Genomic DNA, 24,396 nt, shown 5'->3' on the forward strand with positions numbered 1-24,396 from the left:
GCTAAAAAAGGTTTAATGCTATTGTCTCATGATGATGATTCAGCTTTTCCATAGTCTCGCAGTTCGCAATCATGTGACCCCCAACAAGACAAATTCAGCAATCATGAGGCCCCCAACAAGACAAATTCAGCAATCATGAGGCCCCCAACAAGGCACATTCAGCAATCATGAGGCCCCCAACAAGACAAATTCAGCAATCATGAGGCCCCCAACAAATCATGAGGCTCCCAACAAGACAAAATCAGCAATCGTGATGCCCCCAACAAATGAGGCCCCCAACAAGACAAATTCAGCAGTCATGAGGCACATAAATAGAGAGCATTTCACATAAATAGGCAGAATGCCCCTTTAATATGGTAGACACCTCTTACCTGGCTTCTGTATTCTCCTCTACTGGCTGCTGTGCCTGGCAATAGTGTTTTCGGCCAGATTGGTGATGATGTGTGGGCTGAAAGGCCTTGCGGTGCTGCTGTGGCCGGGCTGGCGGTGATGCTGTGGTGTGGCCGGATGAGGTAGTAACAGGTGTCCCCCCAGTTAGATAGTGACAGGTGTCCCCCCAGCTAGATAGTGACAGGTGTCCCCCCAGTTAGATAGTGACAGGTGTCCCCCCAGTTAGTGACAGGTGTCCCCCCAGTTAGTGACAGGTGCCCGCCCAGTTAGATAGTGACAGGTGCCCCCCCAGTTAGATAGTGACAGGTGCCCCCCCAGTTAGATAGTGACAGGTGCCCCCCCAGTTAGTGACAGGTGCCCCCCCCCAGTTAGATAGTGACAGGTGCCCCCCCAGTTAGATAGTGACAGGTGCCCCCCCCCCAGTTAGAGTGACAGGTTCCCCCCCCAGTTAGAGTGACAGGTTCCCCCCCAGTTATAGTGACAGGTTCCCCCCAGTTATAGTGACAGGTGCCCCCCCCAGTTAGAGTGACAGGTGCCCCCCAGTTAGAGTGACAGGTGCCCCCCCAGTTATAGTGACAGGTTCCCCCCAGTTAGAGTGACAGGTGCCCCCCCAGTTAGAGTGACAGGTGCCCCCCCCCAGTTATAGTGACAGGTGCCCCCCCAGTTATAGTGACAGGTGCCCCCCCAGTTAGAGTGACAGGTGCCCCCCCAGTTAGAGTGACAGGTGCCCCCCCAGTTAGAGTGACAGGTGCCCCCCCAGTTAGAGTGACAGGTGCCCCCCCCAGTTATAGTGACAGGTTCCCCCCAGTTAGAGTGACAGGTGCCCCCCCCAGTTAGAGTGACAGGTTCTCCCCAGTTATAGTGACAGGTCCCCCCCCCCAGTTATAGTGACAGGTGCCCCCCCAGTTAGAGTGACAGGTGCCCCCCCCAGTTAGAGTGACAGGTGCCCCCCCCCAGTTATAGTGACAGGTGCCCCCCCCAGTTAGAGTGACAGGTTCCCCCCAGTTAGAGTGACAGGTGCCCCCCACCCCCAGTTAGATAGTGACAGGTGCCCCCAATAAGTGACAGGTGCCCCCCCCCCCCCCCAGTCTGCGTCCATTACCTCGCTCCTGTGCCCCGCTGCCTCACAGCTCAGACCTCACAGATCGCGGCGACTGAAACAAGTAGAGCGCGCGCATACGTCACATGCGGAAGTGATTGATTTCCCTTCCGCATGTGACGTACTTTTGTATTACGTGTTATGCGCGCGCAGCACGCTCTGTCTGCCTCCTGACGCCGCGATCTGTGAGGTCTGAGCTGAGCTGTGAGGCAGCGGGGACACAGGAGAGGCCACACAAGAGAGAGCAGGAATGGCGCCCATAGCGCACGCCATGCCTGCATCTCGGGGGAGAGGAGCGGGCCGCAACAGGAGGCCTGGCAGGCCGGATGCGGCCCGCGGGCCGCCAGTTGGACAGGGCTGGTCTAGGACATGGGTGTCAAACTCAAATACAAAATAGGCCAAAACTGAACTCTGGGACCAAGTCGTGGGCCATCCTATGTCTAGTGGCCACCTCCTTTCCTAGTAAAGTTTCCCAGTGTCTTATGTCGCCCCCTCCACCCATAAATTACACTGGTGTCTAGTTTTCCTCCTCCATCCCCTATACAGTTCCCTAGTGTTTAGTGGTCTATCCTCTCCTATACAGTTTACATATCTATTCGCCACCTTTCTCTCCTATACAGTTACCTTGTGTCTAGTGAACACCCTCGCTCACCTATACAGGTCCTTGCTATTTATTGATCACACTCCCCAAAACCGCTCCCTGGGGGCTAGTGCTTTCCTCCTCCCTCTACTTAAAGGGAACCTTAACTGGTGGGGGGAAAAAAATTCACTTACCTGGGGGCTTTCCCGAGCCTCCTGCAGCCGTCCTGTGCCCGCGCCGGTCCTTCGGTGCCCTCCGGTCTCCCTCCGTGGCTAAGTTTCGTTTTCGGACGACTGCCAGTAGTCCTCGGGCAAAGCGTCCTCTTCTTCCGCATTCCCCGTCGTAAAGAGCCATAAAGCGCGTCCGCATGACGCGCTTTACGGCTCTTTACGACAATCATGGTGGTAAAATATTTATTTTTGTTGTGTTCTGACGCAGCATTTTTTAGAACAGCCCCCAGGTAAGTGAATTTTTTCCCCCCCACCAGTTAAGGTTCCCTTTTAAGGCTTCCCTGGTGATTTAGGGCTTCACATCCAATATATTAGGTTCCCTGGTACAATTCAATACAATTCAGTCTGGACATTTTGTGGGTATCCACGCCAGTACACCCCCTTTTTCGGTGCCATCATTTATCTAAAGGTGAAGATGTTACGATTGGACATCTGGTTTCCTAATGCTATTAGGTCATTAGATGTGGTTTAAAGTCATTATACTTTGATCATAGATGCTGCGATTGAGCATCATTACACTAAGGGACAACTCATGAAGCTTTGTTACCATATCACAGGACTGTTTAGCACCAGTTATCCTGCATTTATGTACTTCTGCATGTGGATTCCACTATTTTTCTACACTGAAGGAATTACTACTGTGGATGTTCTGATTGGACACCACGATCTTGGCAAAGATGCAATCCTGCATGCTGGAAATTGTGTATTTATATACTGTAGCTGCCACTGTGACATTGGTTTCTAGGCCTGTGCTTTATTCTCAGTTATTACCCTATATCCTAACTTGGCTGGACTATGGGTGCTGTGTTCCACTAGACCGTGTTTTATACTGCTTCTTTTCAGGGGTTTTAAAATGGTTGTTTATAACATGTTTTATTAGGTATAAAAAAATGGTTTTCATATTTCTAATTGGCACGACTCATTGAGTGTTTTTAATTTCAGACTGGAGTTTACTTTTTTTTGGGTCTTTTGCCCTTTTGTTTTAGACCACTCTGAGCTGTGCATAATTTTTTTAACTATTTAATTGTCTTTAATTATGATGAATGTTGGTTGGAGCATTTCCCTCTCTTTACAAAATAGTCTTCATTATTGCTTGACATATTTGAATAAACACAACAGATTACCTGGTGTTTTAATGAGTGTTTTAATGTTGTATGAGCAAAATGTAATTCTGAGTCTTGTGTTCCAGCGATATAGCAGGAATGCTGCTGAAATCCACTGGAAATTTTCTGGACTCAGGCCTGCAGCACAGCTGTGATGAATTTTGGGCCAGCCCTGATGATAGCATTGTTTCTGATGAAATAAGGTAACCTTGGCTGAAAGACAATTTCTTATGTAATGCAGTTCATTTAATAGGCCGACAAAGAGCTAGTTTCTATGGCGAGGACAACTATTGTATTTATTCACAGTGGATGTTTTGAAATGATTTCATTCAGGTATTTGTTGCATTACTTGGTCTTATTTCCTATTTTAGAAATACTAATTTCTGCTGCTTCTCATCGGATTCCTAATGGATTTACAAAACGTCTCTAGTCTTCCTATTTTTGTGTACTGTTATCAGATAAGATGTGCTTTAAAGGTCCTGAATTGTCTTCAGTTAACTAATAGCAAGCAGAAATTTATTTTTAAAAGTGATAGAAAAACTCAAAGTATAGTTTCCTTATTGAACTGAATATTACATTTTATAATTTATCCTTTATCACAGCAATGCTGCCTTCAGAAAATATTAGCTTCTTAAAACATGTTCTTACAATCATGGTGGTAAAATATTTATTTTTGTTGTGTTATGACGCAGCATTTTTAGAACAGTATATTGCAGCACTGATGAATTGAATAGTATTTATTCATACAATATAACCTGATTGCACCACTTGGGTGGAGTCCATCCTTTACAGAAGAATTGGTTTGTTTTTCTTTCCATCTAGAAATTAGTTATATTCTGTTGGATGGACTTATTAAAGAGAAACTATCAACAAAACTGTTCTTCTGTAAACCCCACATACATAAAGAGCTTTTAGCCACCAACAAAAGAAAGCTTTTCAGAATTCTCTCATCACAGCCTGTGTGAAAAAAATGCCTTGCTTACCAGCTGTTTGTAACAATTTGTGTTGGCATCGGGCTATAGGCTTGAGCTAAACCATGTAGCTAGGATCCACTTCTTTCTTATCACTATTCAGAGGAATGATTTACTGTTTGTTACACACACACACACACACACACACACACACACACACACACACACACACACACACACACACACACACACACACACACACACACACACACACACACACACACACACACACACACACACACACACACACACACACACACACACACTGCTTTCTTGCAGTTCATGTAGAACAGCTGAGAGATATTTAGATCTGGAGAAGGATCTGAAAACAAGGACCTGTACTTTTTCCTTACTTACATAGTTACATAGTTATTTTGGTTGAAAAAAGACATACGTCCATCGAGTTCAACCAGTATAAACTTGGATACCCCCATTCAGATTGAGCTATTCCTGGCTGTAAACTATTTACTTTAGACTTCTAGGCAGAGAGGGAGAGAGACTCAGAAACACACATAGCTGCAGCTGATGATTATTTACACACCTATTTGAAGCTATATTTCTTTCTATAATTTTGAACAGATTCCAGTCACAGTATTACAGCCAGGGAAGTTTGTTTCTGTATGCTGGATGTTCTGGACACAGTCCTCCATAGTAATGTCCACAGTGAGAACCGTTCTCTATAAATGTCATATTTTCTTCACATAAAACATGAAAAGATGAAAAAAGCCTTTGTATTGCTATTTGCTAGTAATTACTGGAAATATATGTGGCATTTAGAAATTTAGTTAACTTTGATAGTTGTCCTTTAAGTATGGTACTGTAGAATTTAATCACAATTCCAAGAGTTCTTCACGGTTCAAATAAGAGAAGTCTTCTGTAGTTCATATAGGTAGTTGAGCACAAATGTTGAGATGGTCATACATCATGTGAACTTAAAGGGAACCCAAAGCAAGAGGGATATGGAGGCTGTAATATTTATTTCCTCCTAAGCAATACCACTTGTCTGGCTATCCTGCTGGTCTAATAATTTTATCCATACACCCTAAACAAGCATGCAGCAGATCAGGTGTCTGACCTTTTTGTCAAAATCTTAGCTGCATGCTTGTTTCTGGTTTTATTCAGATGCTACTTCAGCCAAATAGATCAACAGGGCTGCCGGGCAACTGGTATCATTTAAAAAGAAATCAATATGTAAACCTATGACTCAACTAGCGCTGGGTGATCTCTATAATATAAGCTGCGTGTTACAAAATAGATCCCTCCAACCCTTAAAGCACACTGTCAACAAATAATTCAAAATGTATCCCGCGCTAAAAGCAAAATAACTATTTATTCAAAAAGTCAACAACATGAACATTTCCAGGAGTTAACACAGCATAATAATATTGATAAATCCTCCTGATGAGGGCCGACGTTTATCGGCTGTAACGCGTAGAGGTTCATAAACTGAAGAATTATAATAATCTTCAAAAGGTCCAGGACTAGGCTAGCCAGAGATCTTCAGGTGACGTCACCGAATTGTAACAGCTAGCTGAGACCAGCTGAACAGATGCGCGCCGAGCGATTCTCTGTGTCTGACAGACGAAAGTGATGTATGCTGCAGGGAGAAGCCTGCAGCGGGAGGCAGCGAGCGGATTAATGTTAATGGAACAGCCTGCCTGGACACAATAGAGTGGAAACCGAAGAGGGGGTGAGCAGCTGATGTTTGGTCCACTCCTTGGAAAGACTCTGCCACTGTTCACTTTAAACCAGCTAAAACGTGAGTTGCAACATCTTAAAATTGTGAGAAATTGAGGATCGCTGAATTACCGAAGGGTCATCCTGGAGTTTTTTTTTTCTGTTTTAACCCTTGAGGAACTATACAGTGGCTTGCAAAAGTATTCGGCCCCCTTGAAGTTTTTCACATTTTGTCACATTACTGCCACAAACATGAAACAATTTTATTGGAATTCCACGTGAAAGACCAATACAAAGTGGTGTACACTTGAGAAGTGGAACGAAAATCCTACATGATTCCAAACATTTTTTACAAATCAATAACTGCAAAGTGGGGTGTGCATAATTATTCAGCCCCCTTTGGTCTGAGTGCAGTCAGTTGCCCATAGACATTGCCTGATGAGTGCTAATGACTAAATAGAGTGCACCTGTGTGTAATCTAATGTCAGTACAAATACAGCTGCTCTGTGACGGCCTCAGAGGTTGTCTAAGAGAATATTAGGAGCAACAACACCATGAAGTCCAAAGAACACACCAGACAGGTCAGGGATAAAGTTATTGACAAATTTAAAGCAGGCTTAGGCTGCAAAAAGATTTCCAAAGCCTTGAACATCCCACGGAGCACTGTTCAAGCGATCATTCAGAAATGGAAGGAGTATGGCACAACTGTAAACCTACCAAGACAAGTCCGTCCACCTAAACTCACAGGCCGAACAAGGAGAGCGCTGATCAGAAATGCAGTCAAGAGGCCTATGGTGACTCTAGACGAGCTGCAGAGATCTACAGCTCAGGTGGGGGAATCTGTCCATAGGACAACTATTAGTCGTGCACTGCATAAAGTTGGCCTTTATGGAAGAGAGGCAAGAAGAAAGCCATTGTTACAGAAAAGCATAAGAAGTTCCGTTTGCAGTTTGCCACAAGCCATGTGGGGGACACTGCAAACATGTGGAAGAAGGTGCTCTGATCAGATGAGACCAAAATGGAACTTTTTGGCCAAAATGCAAAGCGCTATGTGTGGCGGAAAACTAACACTGCACGTCACTCTGAACACACCATCCCCACTGTCAAATATGGTGGTGGCAGCATCATGCTTTGGTGGTGCTTGTCTTCAGCAGGGACAGGGAAGCTGGTCAGAGTTGATGGGAAGATGGATGGAGCCAAATACAGGGCAATCTTGGAAGAAAACTTCTTGGAGTCTGCAAAAGACTTGAGACTGGGGCAGAGGTTCACCTTCCAGCAGGACAACGACCCTAAGCATAAAGCCAGGGCAACAATGGAATGGTTTAAAACAAAACATATCTATGTGTTAGAATGGCCCAGTCAAAGTCCAGATCTAAATCCAATCGAGAATCTGTGGCAAGATCTGAAAACTGCTGTTCACAAATGCTGTCCATCTAATCTGACTGACTGAGCTGGAGCTTTTTTGCAAAGAAGAATGGGCAAGGATTTCAGTCTCTAGATGTGCAAAGCTGGTAGAGACATACCCTAAAAGACTGGCAGCTGTAATTGCAGCAAAAGGTGGTTCTACAAAGTATTGACTCAGGGGGCTGAATAATTATGCACACCCCACTTTGCAGTTATTGATTTGTAAAAAAAATGTGTGGAATCATGTATGATTTTCGTTCCACTTCTCACATGTACACCACTTTGTATTGGTCTTTCACGTGGAATTCCAATAAAATTGATTCATGTTTGTGGCAGTATTGTGACAAAATGTGGAAAACTTCAAGGGGGCCGAATACTTTTGCAAGCCACTGTATATTATCTGGAAACAGGACAGCTCAGCTTTTTAAGGGATTTTCTTGGAAATTGGAGTCAATGTGGCTGCATATGAAAAGACTGTATAATGTGTGTTGAGATTGGTTGTCTGTGTGGTGTGTTAACTCCTGGGACACAGTCCATATTTTAATATTCATGTTGTTGAATTTTTGAATAAATAGTTATTCTGCTTTTAGCACTGTTTACATTTTGAATTATTAGTTAAAAAATCAATCATCTGCTTCTTGCCTCCGGTTCCTTTTATGATTAGTTGAGAAACAGTAAATTTTTACCTGAAACAGATACACCATAACCTGCATATGAGATTTTTTTTACACTCTTATATTGTTAATGTTGTTAGAGGGTTACATTTGAATATTCTTTGGCGGTAATAGCTTTTTATGTGTGATTTGCTGGGATGCTTGCTAATAAACTTAATAACTGTTATGACACTTCATTGTTCACAGGAGATCAGTCATTGAAACCAGTCGAGCACTGAAGGAACTCTTTCATGAAGCCAGAGAAAGAGCATCCAAAGCTCTTGGTTTTGCTAAGATGTTAAGGAAGGTATGTTTGCTTGATTTAAAACTTTGTCCTTTTTTTTTTCCATGCTGCTAGAATACCATCAATGTTTTTGGCAACCAGCCTATATATCACAATATTGGCAGGGATGATGGAGGACGAGTGGGAGGCAACCCACTGCTTGTAGAGAAATTAGAAGACAATAGTAGATGTGCAAGAGTGTTGCAATGTGGCTTTTCAAAAAGAAAAATGGATGTTGATGACACCTTGAGACGCATAACCTCAAAAAAAGGCACTCCTCAAACTTGTGCACCAGATAAAGATGCTAGGAGAATATCGGTAATGGTACCAATATTCTACTATTGGATGCCAGATAACGCCAGTAGTGGAACATCTGTGATTTCACCGGTATTCTACTATTGCTTTAACTAACCTACCTTTCACACATGCCTACTGCCCCACGCACCAGCTCTCAACACCACAGCGGGTGTGGGTTTCAGCTACATAGTAGCCGAACCCTGTGCACCCTGTAATTTACCCCGGTCCATCTCTGAAATATGACTACATAGTGGCTGAACTATGTGCATCACTTTCTCAATCCCTTCAGCCCCGTTTGTTACTCTTTGGAGTGCAGCTACCATGTAGCCAAACTTCGTGAACCATGGCAGATATCTTCACCGTTTAATGGACTTCGGATACATAGTAGGTGAACTCCATGCACCTCTACAAACTCCAGCTCCTTAGGCACCCAAATTATACACTGTCCGCCACTATTCACATTGTGGTCTATGCTGTGTCCTATTTACCAGCTGGCTGCCTACTGTTCAAATTTCCTCTAGATATAAAAATATATTTAACAAAAACTAAGGTGAATGGAAACATAATGGGGATGAATGAAAAGTTAGAAAATAAGCTCTTCTGTGATCCCATGTTTTAGGGTGCGTACACACATCCAATGTTGATTGGCCAATTTTACCACTTTAATGTAGTATGAGAGCTTACCTACACAATCTATTCAGTCTGTTGGCCCTCATACTGCATGGAAAGGGTAAAATTGGCAAATCAAAGTTGGATGTGTGTACATACACACCCGTCTGCAGGTGCATTTTAAATATATTCAGGCTGCCTTGGATTTATTAAAGTATTTTTTGTGTGGAATCTGCATGCATATGAAATCAGACAAATGTCTCCACAGCAATAATTATGATCTGTTAAGACACAGGTAAGCATCTTAAAGCCTAACCATGTAATCACACGCAGCTTTAATGACTGCAGCTCGCGTTGCTGGGTCACTTACAAAATCTCCAGTCAAGCCTGCCATTTGGGAAGGACAGGTAGTTCTCCAGCGTCGAGCCCAAGGGGGGGAATGCCACAAATTCTAGTTTGAATGAAAAGGAGACCCAAGAGAGATCCTGAAAAAATATTTTGTATGGGGCCCACAAACGTTTTATGCTTCCTGATGGCAGCAATTTCCCCACAGGAGAGGCGTGCAGATCTCTGGAGATGAATTTAGAGAGATCTCATTCTGAGGAAAATCATATAGAAAAATACGTTTTTTTTTATGTACTTTCTCACGCATTTGCATTTTTCAGCGGGTTACCAGTCATGGGACTTAAACCAAACATTTTCTCATAAAAATGTGTGCCGCAGTATATTAACGTTTGAGAAGAAATATAGGCACGCTGGTGGGAATGGTTCAGTGGTTTCCAATAGAAAACTTCACACATTGGTGGTTCCTTGCAAATCCGTAGCTGCAGGCATTTGCAGAAAATGGGGACGTATATGACTGGTGTGAAGGATGCCTACATCTAGTCCAGTCATTCTCTGGTTAGTTGCTTGTCTGTGCAGTGCTTGCGTTAATTGTGAAAAGCACCAAGAATTCCAGTACTAACGTCCATTGCTCCACATTCTCAATTTTGTCAGAAGGGGAATGTGCGGTCATAAGTTTCACCTACAAAGCACCAGTGAGTGCATGAAAAATAATGGCTAATCATTCTGATTTTAAGGGAATTAAGGAAACCAATTGCCCAGCTAAGTTATAGGGAGACTACACCAGGATAAAGGAATGGTGTGCATTGTTACCTAAAGTCTTAAAGTAAAGCTTGCTTTCTAGATATATGGCATCTGTAACACTGTAGTTCTTTTGATGTATCTAATTTTATGTAGGCAATACTTTACAGTGGTCTTAAATGTGACCTTTTACTGAGATATTATGCAAGCTGCCATTGTTGTTCTGTTTTTTTTTTTTTTTTTTAAATGCTAATTATCTGAATATCGCACTGATCTCCTGGCTTCAGCAAGTTCAGCCACGCTTCTGCAACAAGTATACTACTAATGTATGCCCAGGTTGGCTCTGTGAAGTCTGACCACTTGATCTTCACACTTGTTCTGGGTCAGTGATTTAGAGAAAGTAAATGCGGCAAAGTAGTACACAACCTGTGAAGCAGCAATTTTTAGATCAAGATCAATGGGGGCAAGTTTCATGTCTGTTATAAGTCCACTTTAGGCTAAGTTCACAGTGGGAGCTCTACTGCGTTCCATGTAAAAACCCTGCAAAAGTCACATTGCATATTTTGTGACTGTTGTGTTGCATACAGTGAAGCACGATGGCGTAGTGGTTAGCACTCTCGCCTTGCAGCGCTGCGTCTCCGGTTTAAATCCCAGCCAAGGCACTATCTGCACAGGGTTTGTATGTTTTCCCCGTCTCTGCATGTTCTCCCCATATCTGCGTGGGTTCCCTCCGGGCACTCCAGTTTCCTCCCACATCTCAGAAACCTACAGATACCAGTAAGTTAATTTGCTTCCCCCTGAATTGGCTCTAGACTATTGTGGACATTTGCCTATGGAAGGGACTAGAATGTGAGCTCTGAGGGAAAGTTAGTGACACAACTATATACTCTTCAAAGTGCTGCAGAAGATGTTAACGCTATATAAATGCTAAATCTTAATAAATAATAAAGCATACAGTCAGTGAAAAGTTTAACTGCCACTGTTGACGCACACGTGCATGCACTGTGTTGGGATACTGTAGTCTGTTGGATTGCACAGATGTGCTCTGAACATTACGTAGACTTACTATTGCAATGTGACTTCCTGTGTTAACCACTTCCCGACCGCCTAACGCACAGAGGCGGCCGGGAAGTGGAGCCCTTAAGGACCGGCTCACCCACAGAGGCGGCGGTCCATTTAAGGGCATGGGCGGAGCGATCGCGTCATCCGTGACGCGATCCTCCGCCGGCGCCTGTCACCGCTCGCTCGCCGCAACATCCCGCCGGCTATACGGAAGCGCCGGCGGGATGTTAACCCCGCGATCGCCGCATACAAAGTGTATAATACACTTTGTAATGTTTACAAAGTGTATTATACAGGCTGCCTCCTGCCCTGGTGGTCCCAGTGTCCGAGGGACCACCAGGGCAGGCTGCAGCCACCCTAGTCTGCACCCAAGCACACTGATTTCTCCCCCCCCCCTGCCCCAGATCGCCCACAGCACCCATCAGACCCCCCCCCCTGCCCACCCCCCAGACCCCTGTTTGCACCCAATCACCCCCCTAATCACCCATCAATCACTCCCTGTCACTATCTGTCAACGCTATTTTTTTTTTATCCCCCCCCCCTGCTCCCTGCCCCCTCCTGATCACCCCCCACCCCTCAGATTCTCCCCAGACCCCCCCCCCAGACCACCCCCCCCTGTTTACTGTATGCATCTATCCCCCTGATCACCTGTCAATCACCCGTCAATCACCCCCTGTCACTGCCACCCATCAATCAGCCCCTAACCTGCCCCTTGCGGGCAATCTGATCACCCCCCCACACCAATAGATCGCCCACAGATCCGACATCAGATCACCTCCCAAATCCATTGTTTACATCTATTCTCTCCTCTAAACACCCACTAATTACCCATCAATCACCCATCAATCACCCCCTATCACCACCTGTCACTTTTACCTATCAGATCAGACCCTAATCTGCCCCTTGCGGGCACCCAATCACCCGCCCACACGCTCAGATTGCCCTCTGACCCCCCCTTATCAATTCACCAGTGCATTAATTACATCTGTTCTTCCCTGTAATAACCCACTGATCACCTGTCAATCACCTGCCAATCACCTATCACCCATCAATCACCCCCTGTCACCCCCTGTCACTGCCACCCATCAATCAGCCCCTAACCTGCCCCTTGCGGGCAATCTGATCACCCACCCACACCATTAGATCGCCCGCAAACCCGCCGTCAGATTACCTCCCAAATGTATCGTTTACATCTGTTATCTTCTCTAAACACCCACTAATTACCCATCAATCACCCCCTATCACCACCTGTCACTGTTACCTATCAGATCAGACCCTAATCTGCCCCTTGCGGGCACCCAATCACCCGCCCACACGCTCAGATTGCCCTCAGACCCCCCCCCCCCTTATCAATTCGCCAGTGCATTAATTACATCTGTCCTTCCCTGTAATAACCCACTGATCACCTGTCAATCACCTGCCAATCACCTATCACCCATCAATCAACCCCTGTCACTGCCACCCAACAATCAGCCCCTAACCTGCCCCTTGCGGGCAATCTGATCACCCACCCACACCAATAGATCGCCCGCAGATCCGACATCAGATCACCACCCAAGCGCAGCGTTTACATCTATTCTCTCCTCTAAACACCCACTAATTACCCATCAATCACCCATCAATCACTCCCTATCACCACCTGTCACTGTTACCTATCAGATCAGACCCTAATCTGCCCCTTGCGGGCACCCAATCACCCGCCTACACGCTCAGATTGCCCTCAGACCCCCCCTTATCAATTCGCCAGTGCAATATTTACATCTGTCCTTCCCTGTAATAACCCACTGATCACCTGTCAATCACCTGCCAATCACCTATCACCCATCAATCACCCCCTGTCACTGCCACCCAACAATCAGCCCCTAACCTGCCCCTTGCGGGCAAACTGATCACCCACCCACACCAATAGATCGCCCGCAGATCCGACATCAGATCACCACCCAAGCGCAGTGTTTCCATCTATTCTCTCCTCTAAACACCCACTAATTACCCATCAATCACCCATCAATCACCCCCTATCACCACCTGTCACTGTTACCCATCAGATCAGACCCTAATCTGCCCCTTGCGGGCACCCAATCGCCCGCCTACACGCTCAGATTGCCCTCAGACCCCCCCTTATCAATTCGCCAGTGCAATATTTACATCTGTTCTCCCCTGTAATAACCCACTGATTACCTGTCAATCACCTATCAATCACCCATCAATCACCCCCTGTCACTGCCACCCATCAATCACCCCCTGTCACTGCCACCCATCAATCACCCGCTGTCACTGCCACCCATCAATCAGCCCCTAACCTGCCCCTTGCGGGCAAACTGATCACCCACCCACACCAATAGATCGCCCGCAGATCCGACATCAGATCACCACCCAAGCGCAGTGTTTCCATCTATTCTCTACCCTAAACACCCACTAATTACCCATCAATCACCCCCTGTCACTGCTACCTATCAGATTAGACCCCTATCTGCCCCTAGGGCACTCAATCACCCGCCCACACCCTCAGAATGCCCTCAGACCCCAGCCCTGATCACCTCGCCAGTGCATTGCTTGCATCTATTCCCCCCTCTAATCACACCTTGAGACACCCATCAATCACCTCCTGTCACCCCCTAGCACACCTACCCATCAGATCAGGCCCCAATTTGCCCCGTGTGGGCTCCTGATCACTCGGCCAAACCCTCAGACCCCCTTCCGATCACCTCCCCAGTGCATTGATTGCATCTATTTTCCCCTCTAACCACCCCCTGAGACACCCATCAATCACCTCCTGTCACCCCCCTAGCACTCCTATCCATCAGATCAGGCCCAATACAACCTGTCATCTAAAAGGCCACCCTGCTTATGACCGGTTCCACAAAATTCGCCCCCTCATAGACCACCTGTCATCAAAATTTGCAGATGCTTATACCCCTGAACAGTCATTTTGAGACATTTGGTTTCCAGACTACTCACGGTTTTGGGCCTGTAAAATGCCAGGGCGGTATAGGAACCCCACAAGTGACCCCATTTTAGAAAAAAAAGACACCCCAAGGTATTCTGTTAGGTGTATGACGAGTTCATAGAAGATTTTATTTTTTGTCAAAAGTTAGCGGAAATTAATTTTTATTGGTTTTTTTTCACAAAGTGTCATTTTTCACTAACTTGTGACAAAAAATAAAATCTTCTATGAACTCGCCATACACCTAACGGAATACCTTGGGGTGTCTTCTTTCTAAAATGGGGTCACTTGTGGGGTTCCTATACTGCCCTGGCATTTTAGGGGCCCTAAACCGCGAGGAGTAGTCTAGAAAACCAATGCTTCAAAATGACCTGTGAATATGACGTTGGGCCCCTTAGCGCACCTAGGCTGCAAAAAAGTGTCACACATGTGGTACCGCCGTACTCAGGAAAAGTAGTATAATGTGTTTTGGGGTGTATTTTTACACATACCCATGCTGGGTGGGAGAAATTTTTATGTAAATGGACAATTGTGTGTAAAAAAATCAAACAATTGTCATTTACAGAGATATTTCTCCCACTTAGCATGGGTATGTGTAAAAATACACCCCAAAACGCATTATACTACTTCTCCTGAGTACAGCGGTACCACATGTGTGGCACTTTTTTACACCCTAAGTACGCTAAGGGGCCCAAAGTCCAATGAGTACCTTTAGGATTTCACAGGTCATTTTGCGACATTTGGTTTCAAGACTACTCCTCGCGGTTTAGGGCCCCTAAAATGCCAGGGCAGTATAGGAACCCCACAAATGACCCCATTCTAGAAAGAAGACACCCAAAGGTATTCCGTACGGAGTATGGTGGGTTCATAGAAGATTTTATTTTTTGTCACAAGTTAGCGGAAAATGACACTTTGTGAAAAAAAAACTATTAAAATCAATTTCCGCTAACTTGTGACAAAAAAATAAAAACTTCTATGAACTCACCATACTCCTAACGGAATACCTTGGGGTGTCTTCTTTCTAAAATGGGGTCATTAGTGGGGTTCCTATACTGCCCTGGCATTTTAGGGGCCCTAAACCGTGAGGAGTAGTCTTGAAACAAAAATGACCTGTGAAATCCTAAAGGTACTCATTGGACTTTGGGCCCCTTAGTGCAGTTAGGGTGCAAAAAAGTGCCACACATGTGGTATCGCCGTACTCGGGAGAAGTAGTACAATGTGTTTTGGGGTGTATTTTTACACATACCCATGCTGGGTGGGAGAAATACCTCTGTAAATGACAATCTTTTGATTTTTTTACACACAATTGTCCATTTACAGAGGTATTTCTCCCACCCAGCATGGGTATGTGTAAAAATACACCCCAAAACACATTGTACTACTTCTCCCGAGTATGGCGATACCACATGTGTGGCACTTTTTTGCACCCTAACTGCACTAAGGGGCCCAAAGTCCAATGAGTACCTTTAGGATTTCACAGGTCATTTTGAGAAATTTCGTTTCAAGACTACTCCTCACGGTTTAGGGCCCCTAAAATGCCAGGGCAGTATAGGAATCCCACAAATGACCCCATTTTAGAAAGAAGACACCCCAAGGTATTCCGTTAGGAGTATGGTGAGTTCATAGAAGATTTTATTTTTTGTCAAAAGTTAGCGGAAATTGATTTTAATTGTGTTTTTTCACAAAGTGTCATTTTCCGCTTACTTGTGACAAAAAATAATATCTTCTATGAACTCACTATGCCTCTCAGTGAATACTTTGGGATGTCTTCTTTCCAAAATGGGGTCATTTGGGGGGTATTTATACTATCCTGGAATTCTAGCCCCTCATGAAACATGACAGGGGGTCAGAAAAGTCAGAGATGCTTGAAAATGGGAAAATTCACTTTTTGCACCATAGTTTGTAAACGCTATAACTTTTACCCAAACCAATAAATATACACTGAATGGTTTTTTTTTTTATCAAAAACATGTTTGTCCACATTTTTCGCGCTGCATGTATACAGAAATTTTACTTTATTTGAAAAATGTCAGCACAGAAAGTAAAAAAAATCATTTTTTTGCCAAAATTCATGTCTTTTTTGATGAATATAATAAAAAGTAAAAATCGCCGGAGCAATCAAATAGCACCAAAAGAAAGCTTTATTAGTGACAAGAAAAGGAGCCAAAATTCATTTAGGTGGTAGGTTGTATGAGCGAGCAATAAACCGTGAAAGCTGCAGTGGTCTGAATGGAAAAAAAGTGGCCGGTCCTTAAAGGACTTACGAGGCGAAATGCTTAAAAAAAGTTATGTACCTCATTGCTAAAGCAGACCTCAGGGCAGACGAACAGCACCTTCCTTTTCACGATCAGGTGCTTTATCAGGCTAATCCAGGTTACATTGCAGCTCCCGACCCTCCACAGGGTCGCCCTAGCAGAATCGCCGCTTTAAAAATCCAACTCCTGCGCAGCTCGCATAGCCGTGGCCGCGCAGGATTACAGCCCCGCTCGTGTCTGCCCTCACTCCGTGCGCTCTACTATACGTCATGTGGGCGGCTCCACATGACCACCCACATGACGAACTACACTGCCAGCCAGCCGCGCCCCCTCAGCAGAGAATACAAGCTCTGAACGAGCAGGTACTCACTCGTTCAGCGCTTGTATTCTCTGCTGAGGGGGCGCGGCTGGCTGGCAGTGTAGTTCGTCATGTGGGTGGTCATGTGGAGCCGCCCACATGACGTATAGTAGAGCGCACGGAGTGAGGGCGGACACGAGCGGGGCTGTAATCCTGCGCGGCCACGGCTATGCGAGCTGCGCAGGAGTTGGATTTTTAAAGCGGCGATTCTGCTAGGGCGACCCTGTGGAGGGTCGGGAGCTGCAATGTAACCTGGATTAGCCTGATAAAGCACCTGATCGTGAAAAGGAAGGTGCTGTTCGTCTGCCCTGAGGTCTGCTTTAGCAATGAGGTACATAACATTTTTTAAGCAATTCGCCTCGTAAGTCCTTTAAGGGGTAGAAAGCCCTAGGTCCTCAAGTGGTTAATATGCGTCCGGCACATTTGCATTGCAACTACCTACTGTGAACTTAACCTGAATGCAGCAAGTTTTAAATCAGGATCATGCTATTTATTGGCTAACATAAAACCTTTATGCGGTGTTCCCACTTGAGCAGAGAATGGCCTTTTTTCTGTCCTTTCTCTGCTCACCACTAAACTGAATGAATGGTTTTATAAATGGCAGCCGTTCACACTTGTCACTCCGCAATTGATCCACGGGATCCATTGCAGTAAGCAGACCGCACTTCTGTGCAGTCCGCGATAATGCCAGGCAGGCGATACCCTATGGGGATAACACATCTGCGCCGGGCTAAGTGTCATGCTGCTACTTGTTCCCTGTATACAGCCTGGCGGCCGGCAGAAGCATGGGGATCTCCATTGGGCTGCAAAAGACCAATGGAAATCCTCATCAACAGGGAGAAATCTCATTAGCTCATAGTAGACCAATGAAAATTCTGGAATTTGATTAAAACTGATAGCCTTAGTTGCATTCATGCATTCTTGTGTTTACAGTATAAAAAAAAGCCTGTATCTTTTCAGACAATGTGTATATTTTTCTATATAAAATGTATTTTATGGGTAATGATGCATACAAATTTTTTTAAGTACAAATGTGCATTGGAAACCATGATCATGAGATCTTGTTTGTGAATACATTAATAAGTTTGAATGTAGCTTTGGTGAGGGGAAAATGAAGATGACCATTTTTTGTACATTTTCGTGCATTTAGATAACTGTAAATGCATTACAACCACAGTGTGAACACAGCAAAACTACTGTGTGAAGACAGTGCATCCAGGTATAATAGTTGTTGTATGCTTGTACCATGGCTCATGCACACAGGTCCTAGAAAATAAACAGCGGTTGCTTGTGTCATGCTGGCTTTTCTGTAGTAATTAGTGAGTCTCCTGCCTACAGTATACAGCCAATGGTTTCAGAGTGAGGTCAGAATGCTTGCTCTTGGTCAGTGACTCAGAGTGTATTGAGAGACAGAAGCACAACAACCAGGCTTGTAGCATTTTTTAAATTGTTAGCAGGGTTGCATACCATATTCCTTTTACTTCAAGCTTGTTTAACAAGACACAGTTATTCAGAGTGTGGCAACTATATAGCACTAAGTGATCCCATTTCACTTTTCTTTCTACTATTTGGATGACACTTTATAATCTGGTAGCTTCTGCATTTTGAAAATTGACATTCTATCTCTTTGTGTTTTGTTTTTTTCTGTACCATCTACTTCTTGTAATTTGGCAAGTATATTTTGTTCTCTACAATATGTGTTAGGGGTTCCTCATAAGTCTATTGCACAAAGAAAGAAAGAGAATATGTGTTATGGGCTGTTAAACATTGGCCTCAATTCATAAAAGCAGTGCGATAGAAAAAAATCTGGGAGGGAAAATACCGCATTCGGTATTTTAGACCTTTGTGTGCTAATTCATAAAGATTCTCACAGCTGCCTTTGAAGTTCGGTAAATTACTGCAGCCCATTGAGCAGTGCAGCAGAAGTGTGGCAATATCTCTCTTTAATTACAAGCTGTAATTACGGTTCCCTGCACAGACTTGCAGAGACTTCGGCTCCCTGCACTGATGACTCACACAGACTACGGCTCCCTGCACAAATGACTCTCACAGATTTTGGCTCCCTGCACAGATGACTCGCACAGATTTTGGCCTCCCTGCACAGACGACTCACAGAGACTTCGGTTCCCTGCACAGACTTTCGGCTCCCTGCACTTTGCATTGTTAAGACCTCACCAGAGGTGGCGGTAACTTGTTAAGACCTCATCAGAGGTGTTGGTAATTATCATCTGGCTTGCCGCTTGTTGAAGGCTTTATGAATTGACATTTGCTGACAATTTACTGACATGTGTTGGAGGTAATTACAGCCAAGTCGGTAATTTACCTCACTGCTCGGTAATTTCAGTTTTTCATGCGGTAACAGCCTTTATGAATTGACACTTTGCTAAATGCTCGGGAAAGTCTGCTGTTTTCAGCATTACCGCATGCTGTAATGCTTTATGAATTGAGGCCATTATGTCATGCAACACCTGTAATTCCAAAACGTTGCATAAATTGTGGTCTTCAGAAGTTGGTCTGCTTATAATCACTAAACCTAATAATTGGTATGTTAATGTATGTCACTTTTCATTTAATTATTGTTCACCACTTTTTCTTGCATTTATTGGCCTTTACAGTTCTTGATATTGTGAGGCTTCTGTCATGTACCGCATTTTTCGAAATATAAGACACACTTTTTCTCCCTCCAAAACTTGGGGGGAGAGGGGGGAAGTGGGTGTGTCTTATATTCCAAAGGTATGGGGAAAACTTTATACAGTGTGTGCAGGGAAGCGATATTACCTGGTCCTGCCGACGCAATCTTCCCCCTCTTGCTCCGGGTCCTAGCAGCGCATTGCTCCTCTTGTCTTGAAGCTCTCCAGGGATGTTGGTCGTGTGCCGCTATACAGAACCGCCGGGTAAGCGCCGCCAAACGTCCGTGTGAACCGGCCCTAAATGGTATGGCGTACAGGGCTGCAGTATACAAAGTTGCAAACTCATGACTTTTAAATCTCATTACCCATTATGGTTTTTACCTGTGTTGACTGCCTAGAGTAAATCACCAAGATATGTCTTGGCTTGTGTCAGGCTCTAGCAAGACTTTTTAGTGCTAAATGATTTCTTTTGCACACTTATTGAGGTATTGGGTCTTGTTTGAACATGTATATGCAATCTGTAGTGAGAGGAATAAGGAGGCTGCCATATTTTAGTTTTGACAATGCTAGTGACTTGGTTGACATGCTGATCTTTGAGCTGTTTAGTTTGATTTATATGACTGTGACTAGCATGTGGCTAGTAAAGTCCCATTGAAGTCAGAGCACCTGATCTGCATACTAATTCTGGGTGAGGGACTTAAAAAATATTTGTCAAAGTATCAGCACCACAGCAAGCCAAGTAGCTAATTTTCTTGTAAAGCCTTAAAAAAGGTACAAAGTGCTGAACTGAATTAATCTAATTATAAGAACTGATCCAAGACTACACAAACTTGCACAAAAATAAGACACAGTATAATAAAACGTTTTAAAAAGTTTGAAAATAATATTTTACCTACCCTACCTAACCCTACTCAAATCACATTACTTCCACATCGGCTTGGGACCCTTTGTTAAAGCCTTATACATATGCATTGATATTTATTTTCCATGAAGTTCTTAAAAAGAACCCGAGGTGGGATTTTATTATGCTAGTTGGGCACAGAGGCTGGTTGTGCACACTAACACCAGCCTCTGTTGCCCCATGGTGTGCCTCCAAGACCCCCCTGCGTGCCGCTATACCCCCCGCAGTGCTGGCGACACGCAGCGTGTCGCCAGCACAAGGTTTACCTAAGCGCTGTCTGTCAGCGCCGCTCCCCCGCCTCCTCCGTATCGGCGCTACCCGCTGATTGGAGGGAAGTGACGTGGGCGGGTAGCGCCGATACGGAGGAGGCGGGGGAGCGGCGCTGACAGACAGTTAGGTAAACATTGTGCTGGCGACACGCTGCGTGTCGCCAGCACTGCGGGGGGTATAGCGGCGCGCAGGGGGGTCTTGGAGGCACACCATGGGGCAACTGCGGGGGGTATAGCAGCGCGCAGGGGGGTCTTGGAGGCCCACCATGGGGCAACAGAGGCTGGTGTTAGTGTGCACAACCAGCCTCTGTGCCCCACTAGCATAATAAAATCCCACCTCGGGTTCTCTTTAACATAATATTTTCCTAATCTTTGTTACCTTTGATTCTGTTTTGTTTTTAACCTAACCTATGTACATTTTGTTTGTCTTTTCAGGACTTGGAAATTGCTGCAGAGTTTTCTTTTTCTGCACCTGTGCAAGACCTGTTAACATATTTAAAAAACAAGGATTATGCAAAGGTAGCATTTTTTTTTCAAAATTACTGGTATAGAATCTGTTTGAATTGAGTTTAATCTTGATTGTATTTTTCTGTAGCTACTGTTACCAGAAAGCAGGATGAAATAGTTCATGGTCCAGGCCCACAGGCATGCCTGAGTCTTCTTAAAGCCTTAGTTCAGCTTTACATTCTTTTAATGCATATGGCAGTACATTTTCATTAATCAACTATTTACATCGTTTTTGCATTGTCTATTTTTTGCATTAGATAAACTTGGGCTTGGTCCAAACTATGCCAGATGCACAACGGTGCATTCCCAGCCTATCTTCAAGTGCACCAGAGACTAAGAAATAGAACGAATTTATACTTTCTATGGATTTCCACGTTTATGTCCTTTTTTGTCTTTGTAGATGATTCTATAAAGGACAGACCGCTCGCCCAGTGAAAACAAGAATAGGAGAACATATAGGGTGTATAAAATCTGGCAAAGGCTGTACCCGCTTTGTAACACATACGAGAGAAGTTCATGCAGGAAGGAAGTATTGGGTTAAGGTTTGCTAGTTTAGAAAAGGTGGAAGCTCCCAGAATGGGTGGAGATAGGGATAAAATGCTACTTAGAAGAGAAACCTGGCTGATTTTACAGTCTACGGCCCTGAGTCCCCTAGGCCTCCACGACAAAATTGAATTATCTTGCATGCTAGATCCATGAAGGGTAAAAGTGATTTATTCCGGAAGAACTATCGATAAATAGGTTTTTGAGTTGGTAACTGTTGTCATTATGTTAAGTATTCTATTTAGTTTGTAGTTTGCAGTCTGTAAATGGATTAAGAGCTAGTCACCAGGAACATTTTGTTTCATAGAAATTGTCCTCCCTCACTGCTGGTATTGTTGTTTTCCCCAAATAGGTAATGTTTGTGTCACCGTTCCCTGGGCAGGTCCATGAGAAAGTCATACCCATTACATTGGAGTTGGGAAACATTGGCTTTACCATAAAGGGAGGTGACTGTATGATATATGAATGTGTGATGTTGAATGTTATTCACACATTTAACATTATAGAGGTACAAAATTTTGTATTCCCTTTACATATATTCCGTTCTATATGGGGCTATATACATGTCGTCTCCCTTATGTTTAAGGGGTGACATATGTATGTATCTATCTATCAGCAGTCTAGGAGATATTTATTCCCATTGTTAGTGTTAGTGCACATCCACAGCTGTCCCCATGATGGAAGAGGTTCACTCAAGCTAGATAAATCTCGACACAGATATAATGTTATTATCGGTGTTGCAAAAATCCACTTTGGTACAGGATGGATGGTGCACGTGTCTTTTTCTTACAATTTGCTACTTACACGGGGCTTCCTCCAGCCCCATAAGCACATGAGTCCCTCGCCGTCTTTCTGTGGTCTGACGTTCAGCCGCGATCAGCCCCGGTAACAGGCTCAGTCGGGTCCAGTCTGAGTTTTATGTGCATGCATGGACCTCCCGCGCATGCGCAGTAGACCTGGAGTGACGCGACTGAGCCAGTTACCGGGGCTGATCGCGGCTGAACGGCAGACCGCAGGAGGACGGCGAGGGACTCACATGTGCTTACGGGCCTGGAGGAAGCCCCAGGTAAGTATTGATTTGTTCTATTTCTTAGTCTCTGGTTTACTTTAAGGCAGGGGTCTCAAACTCAATTTACCTGGGGGGCCGCAGGAGGCAAAGTCAGGATGAGGCTGGGCCGCATAAGGAATTTCACAATCGCAGCGCATCGCCGCCTCTCACTCTTCCTTCACAGAGGGGCGGGGAGAGGCGGCAAACCGTGTGGCGATTGACGTCAGGAGGGGCAGAGCTGAAGCTGAAAGCTCTGCCCCTTCCAGGAAATGCCGGCGGATTTCCCCCCGGGCAATTTGGGGGCTCTGCAGCCCTCTTTTAGCGGCGGGGATGCGGCGGATTACTTGGGAGCACTGAAGCGAACTATAAGGAAGCTTTTGCTGGCGAGGGCCACAATATATTATATCGAGGGCTGCAAATGACCCGCGGGCCGCGAGTTTGAGACCCCTGCTTTAAGGGGATGCGCTATGCCTCATCGTTGTGTCCGGAGAGATGTTCACACTCACCACCTTTGTGCATCTGGTCTGTCGATGCCACCACCATTTGTGTCCTCTACTGCTGCTGGCACTGCTGTTGGGATTGGGGACAAGCACCGTCTATAGCTCAGAGCCCTGTCAGAAGCCTAGGGCTCCCATTGGCTTGCAATAGGCCAATGGGAGTACTCCCTAGCAACAGGGAGCTCTGTCAGTTCCGTGCTCACTGTAATTTCACACTCCTGTCTGGCTGTGCACAACAGCTGGGGCTCTGGGCATGCTTGTGGATTGCCACTTGTGCAGTGGCTTCCTTCTTCTATCCTGAGGCTTCATACTACAGAGGTAAGTATCTAATTTTTACTTTTTTTTTTTTTTTGCTTCAGATGTGCCTTATGATAATTCAAACAAGACCATGATCAACAATGCGGTATACCTGTATCACGGGATTTTAAAATATAGGCTTATTACTGCCACTGTTTACATTGCAAAAATACCAGCCCACGCTCCCATAGGCAGAGATTGCAAATATTTAATAGCAAGCGCTGAGCGTTTACTTACAACTGGTAAAAGGTGTGTAGAGTTCCAAAGCAGCATAAATCAGCACATACACTCTAGCTTATTTACTAATATGCACAGCTTTTATTATACTGGAGCTGACATGTTTTCATGTTGCAAGATTTTCCAAAAAGTATTAGATATTCTTTGTGGTATCCACCTAAATCCATAGAAAATTACCGCTGCCAATAATGCAGTCATGGTGCTTCAAAGTAGCAAACTTTTCAAGTTTGGTGCAGCTGTCTGCTGGAGTGAATGACTTGCAGATGAATCACTGGAAATGTATTGTGTAAATATGACATGCATACTATAGTGCACTGCACATGGATGAGCAAGATTTTTTTTTTCAAAGAATACTATATTTGTTTGTAGTAGTGCCATGCATAGCTGATTGGGAATGTTAACTGTTTGTTTTTGTAAAGGTTAAGGTCATCATATTGCCAAAACAAAATTAAGAAAGGTTCAACTGGAC

At 44.7% G+C, this 24,396-nt stretch overlaps 1 protein-coding gene across 7 annotated transcripts in view; it reads left to right on the forward strand.

The window, feature by feature from the left end:
• Window positions 1–24,396, forward strand: part of MAP3K4 (mitogen-activated protein kinase kinase kinase 4) — a 222,110-nt gene that overhangs the window by 107,552 nt on the left and 90,162 nt on the right. For all 7 annotated transcript variants that reach the window (XM_068231736.1, XM_068231739.1, XM_068231735.1 and 4 more), the window contains 3 exons: window positions 3,489–3,605; window positions 8,315–8,414; window positions 21,234–21,317. In XM_068231736.1, coding sequence (XP_068087837.1) covers window positions 3,489–3,605; window positions 8,315–8,414; window positions 21,234–21,317 — 301 coding nt within the window. The remainder of the gene's footprint in view (window positions 1–3,488; window positions 3,606–8,314; window positions 8,415–21,233; window positions 21,318–24,396) is intronic.

This window comes from Hyperolius riggenbachi, chromosome 4, assembly GCF_040937935.1.
Source record: "Hyperolius riggenbachi isolate aHypRig1 chromosome 4, aHypRig1.pri, whole genome shotgun sequence".
NCBI lineage: Eukaryota > Metazoa > Chordata > Amphibia > Anura > Hyperoliidae > Hyperolius > Hyperolius riggenbachi.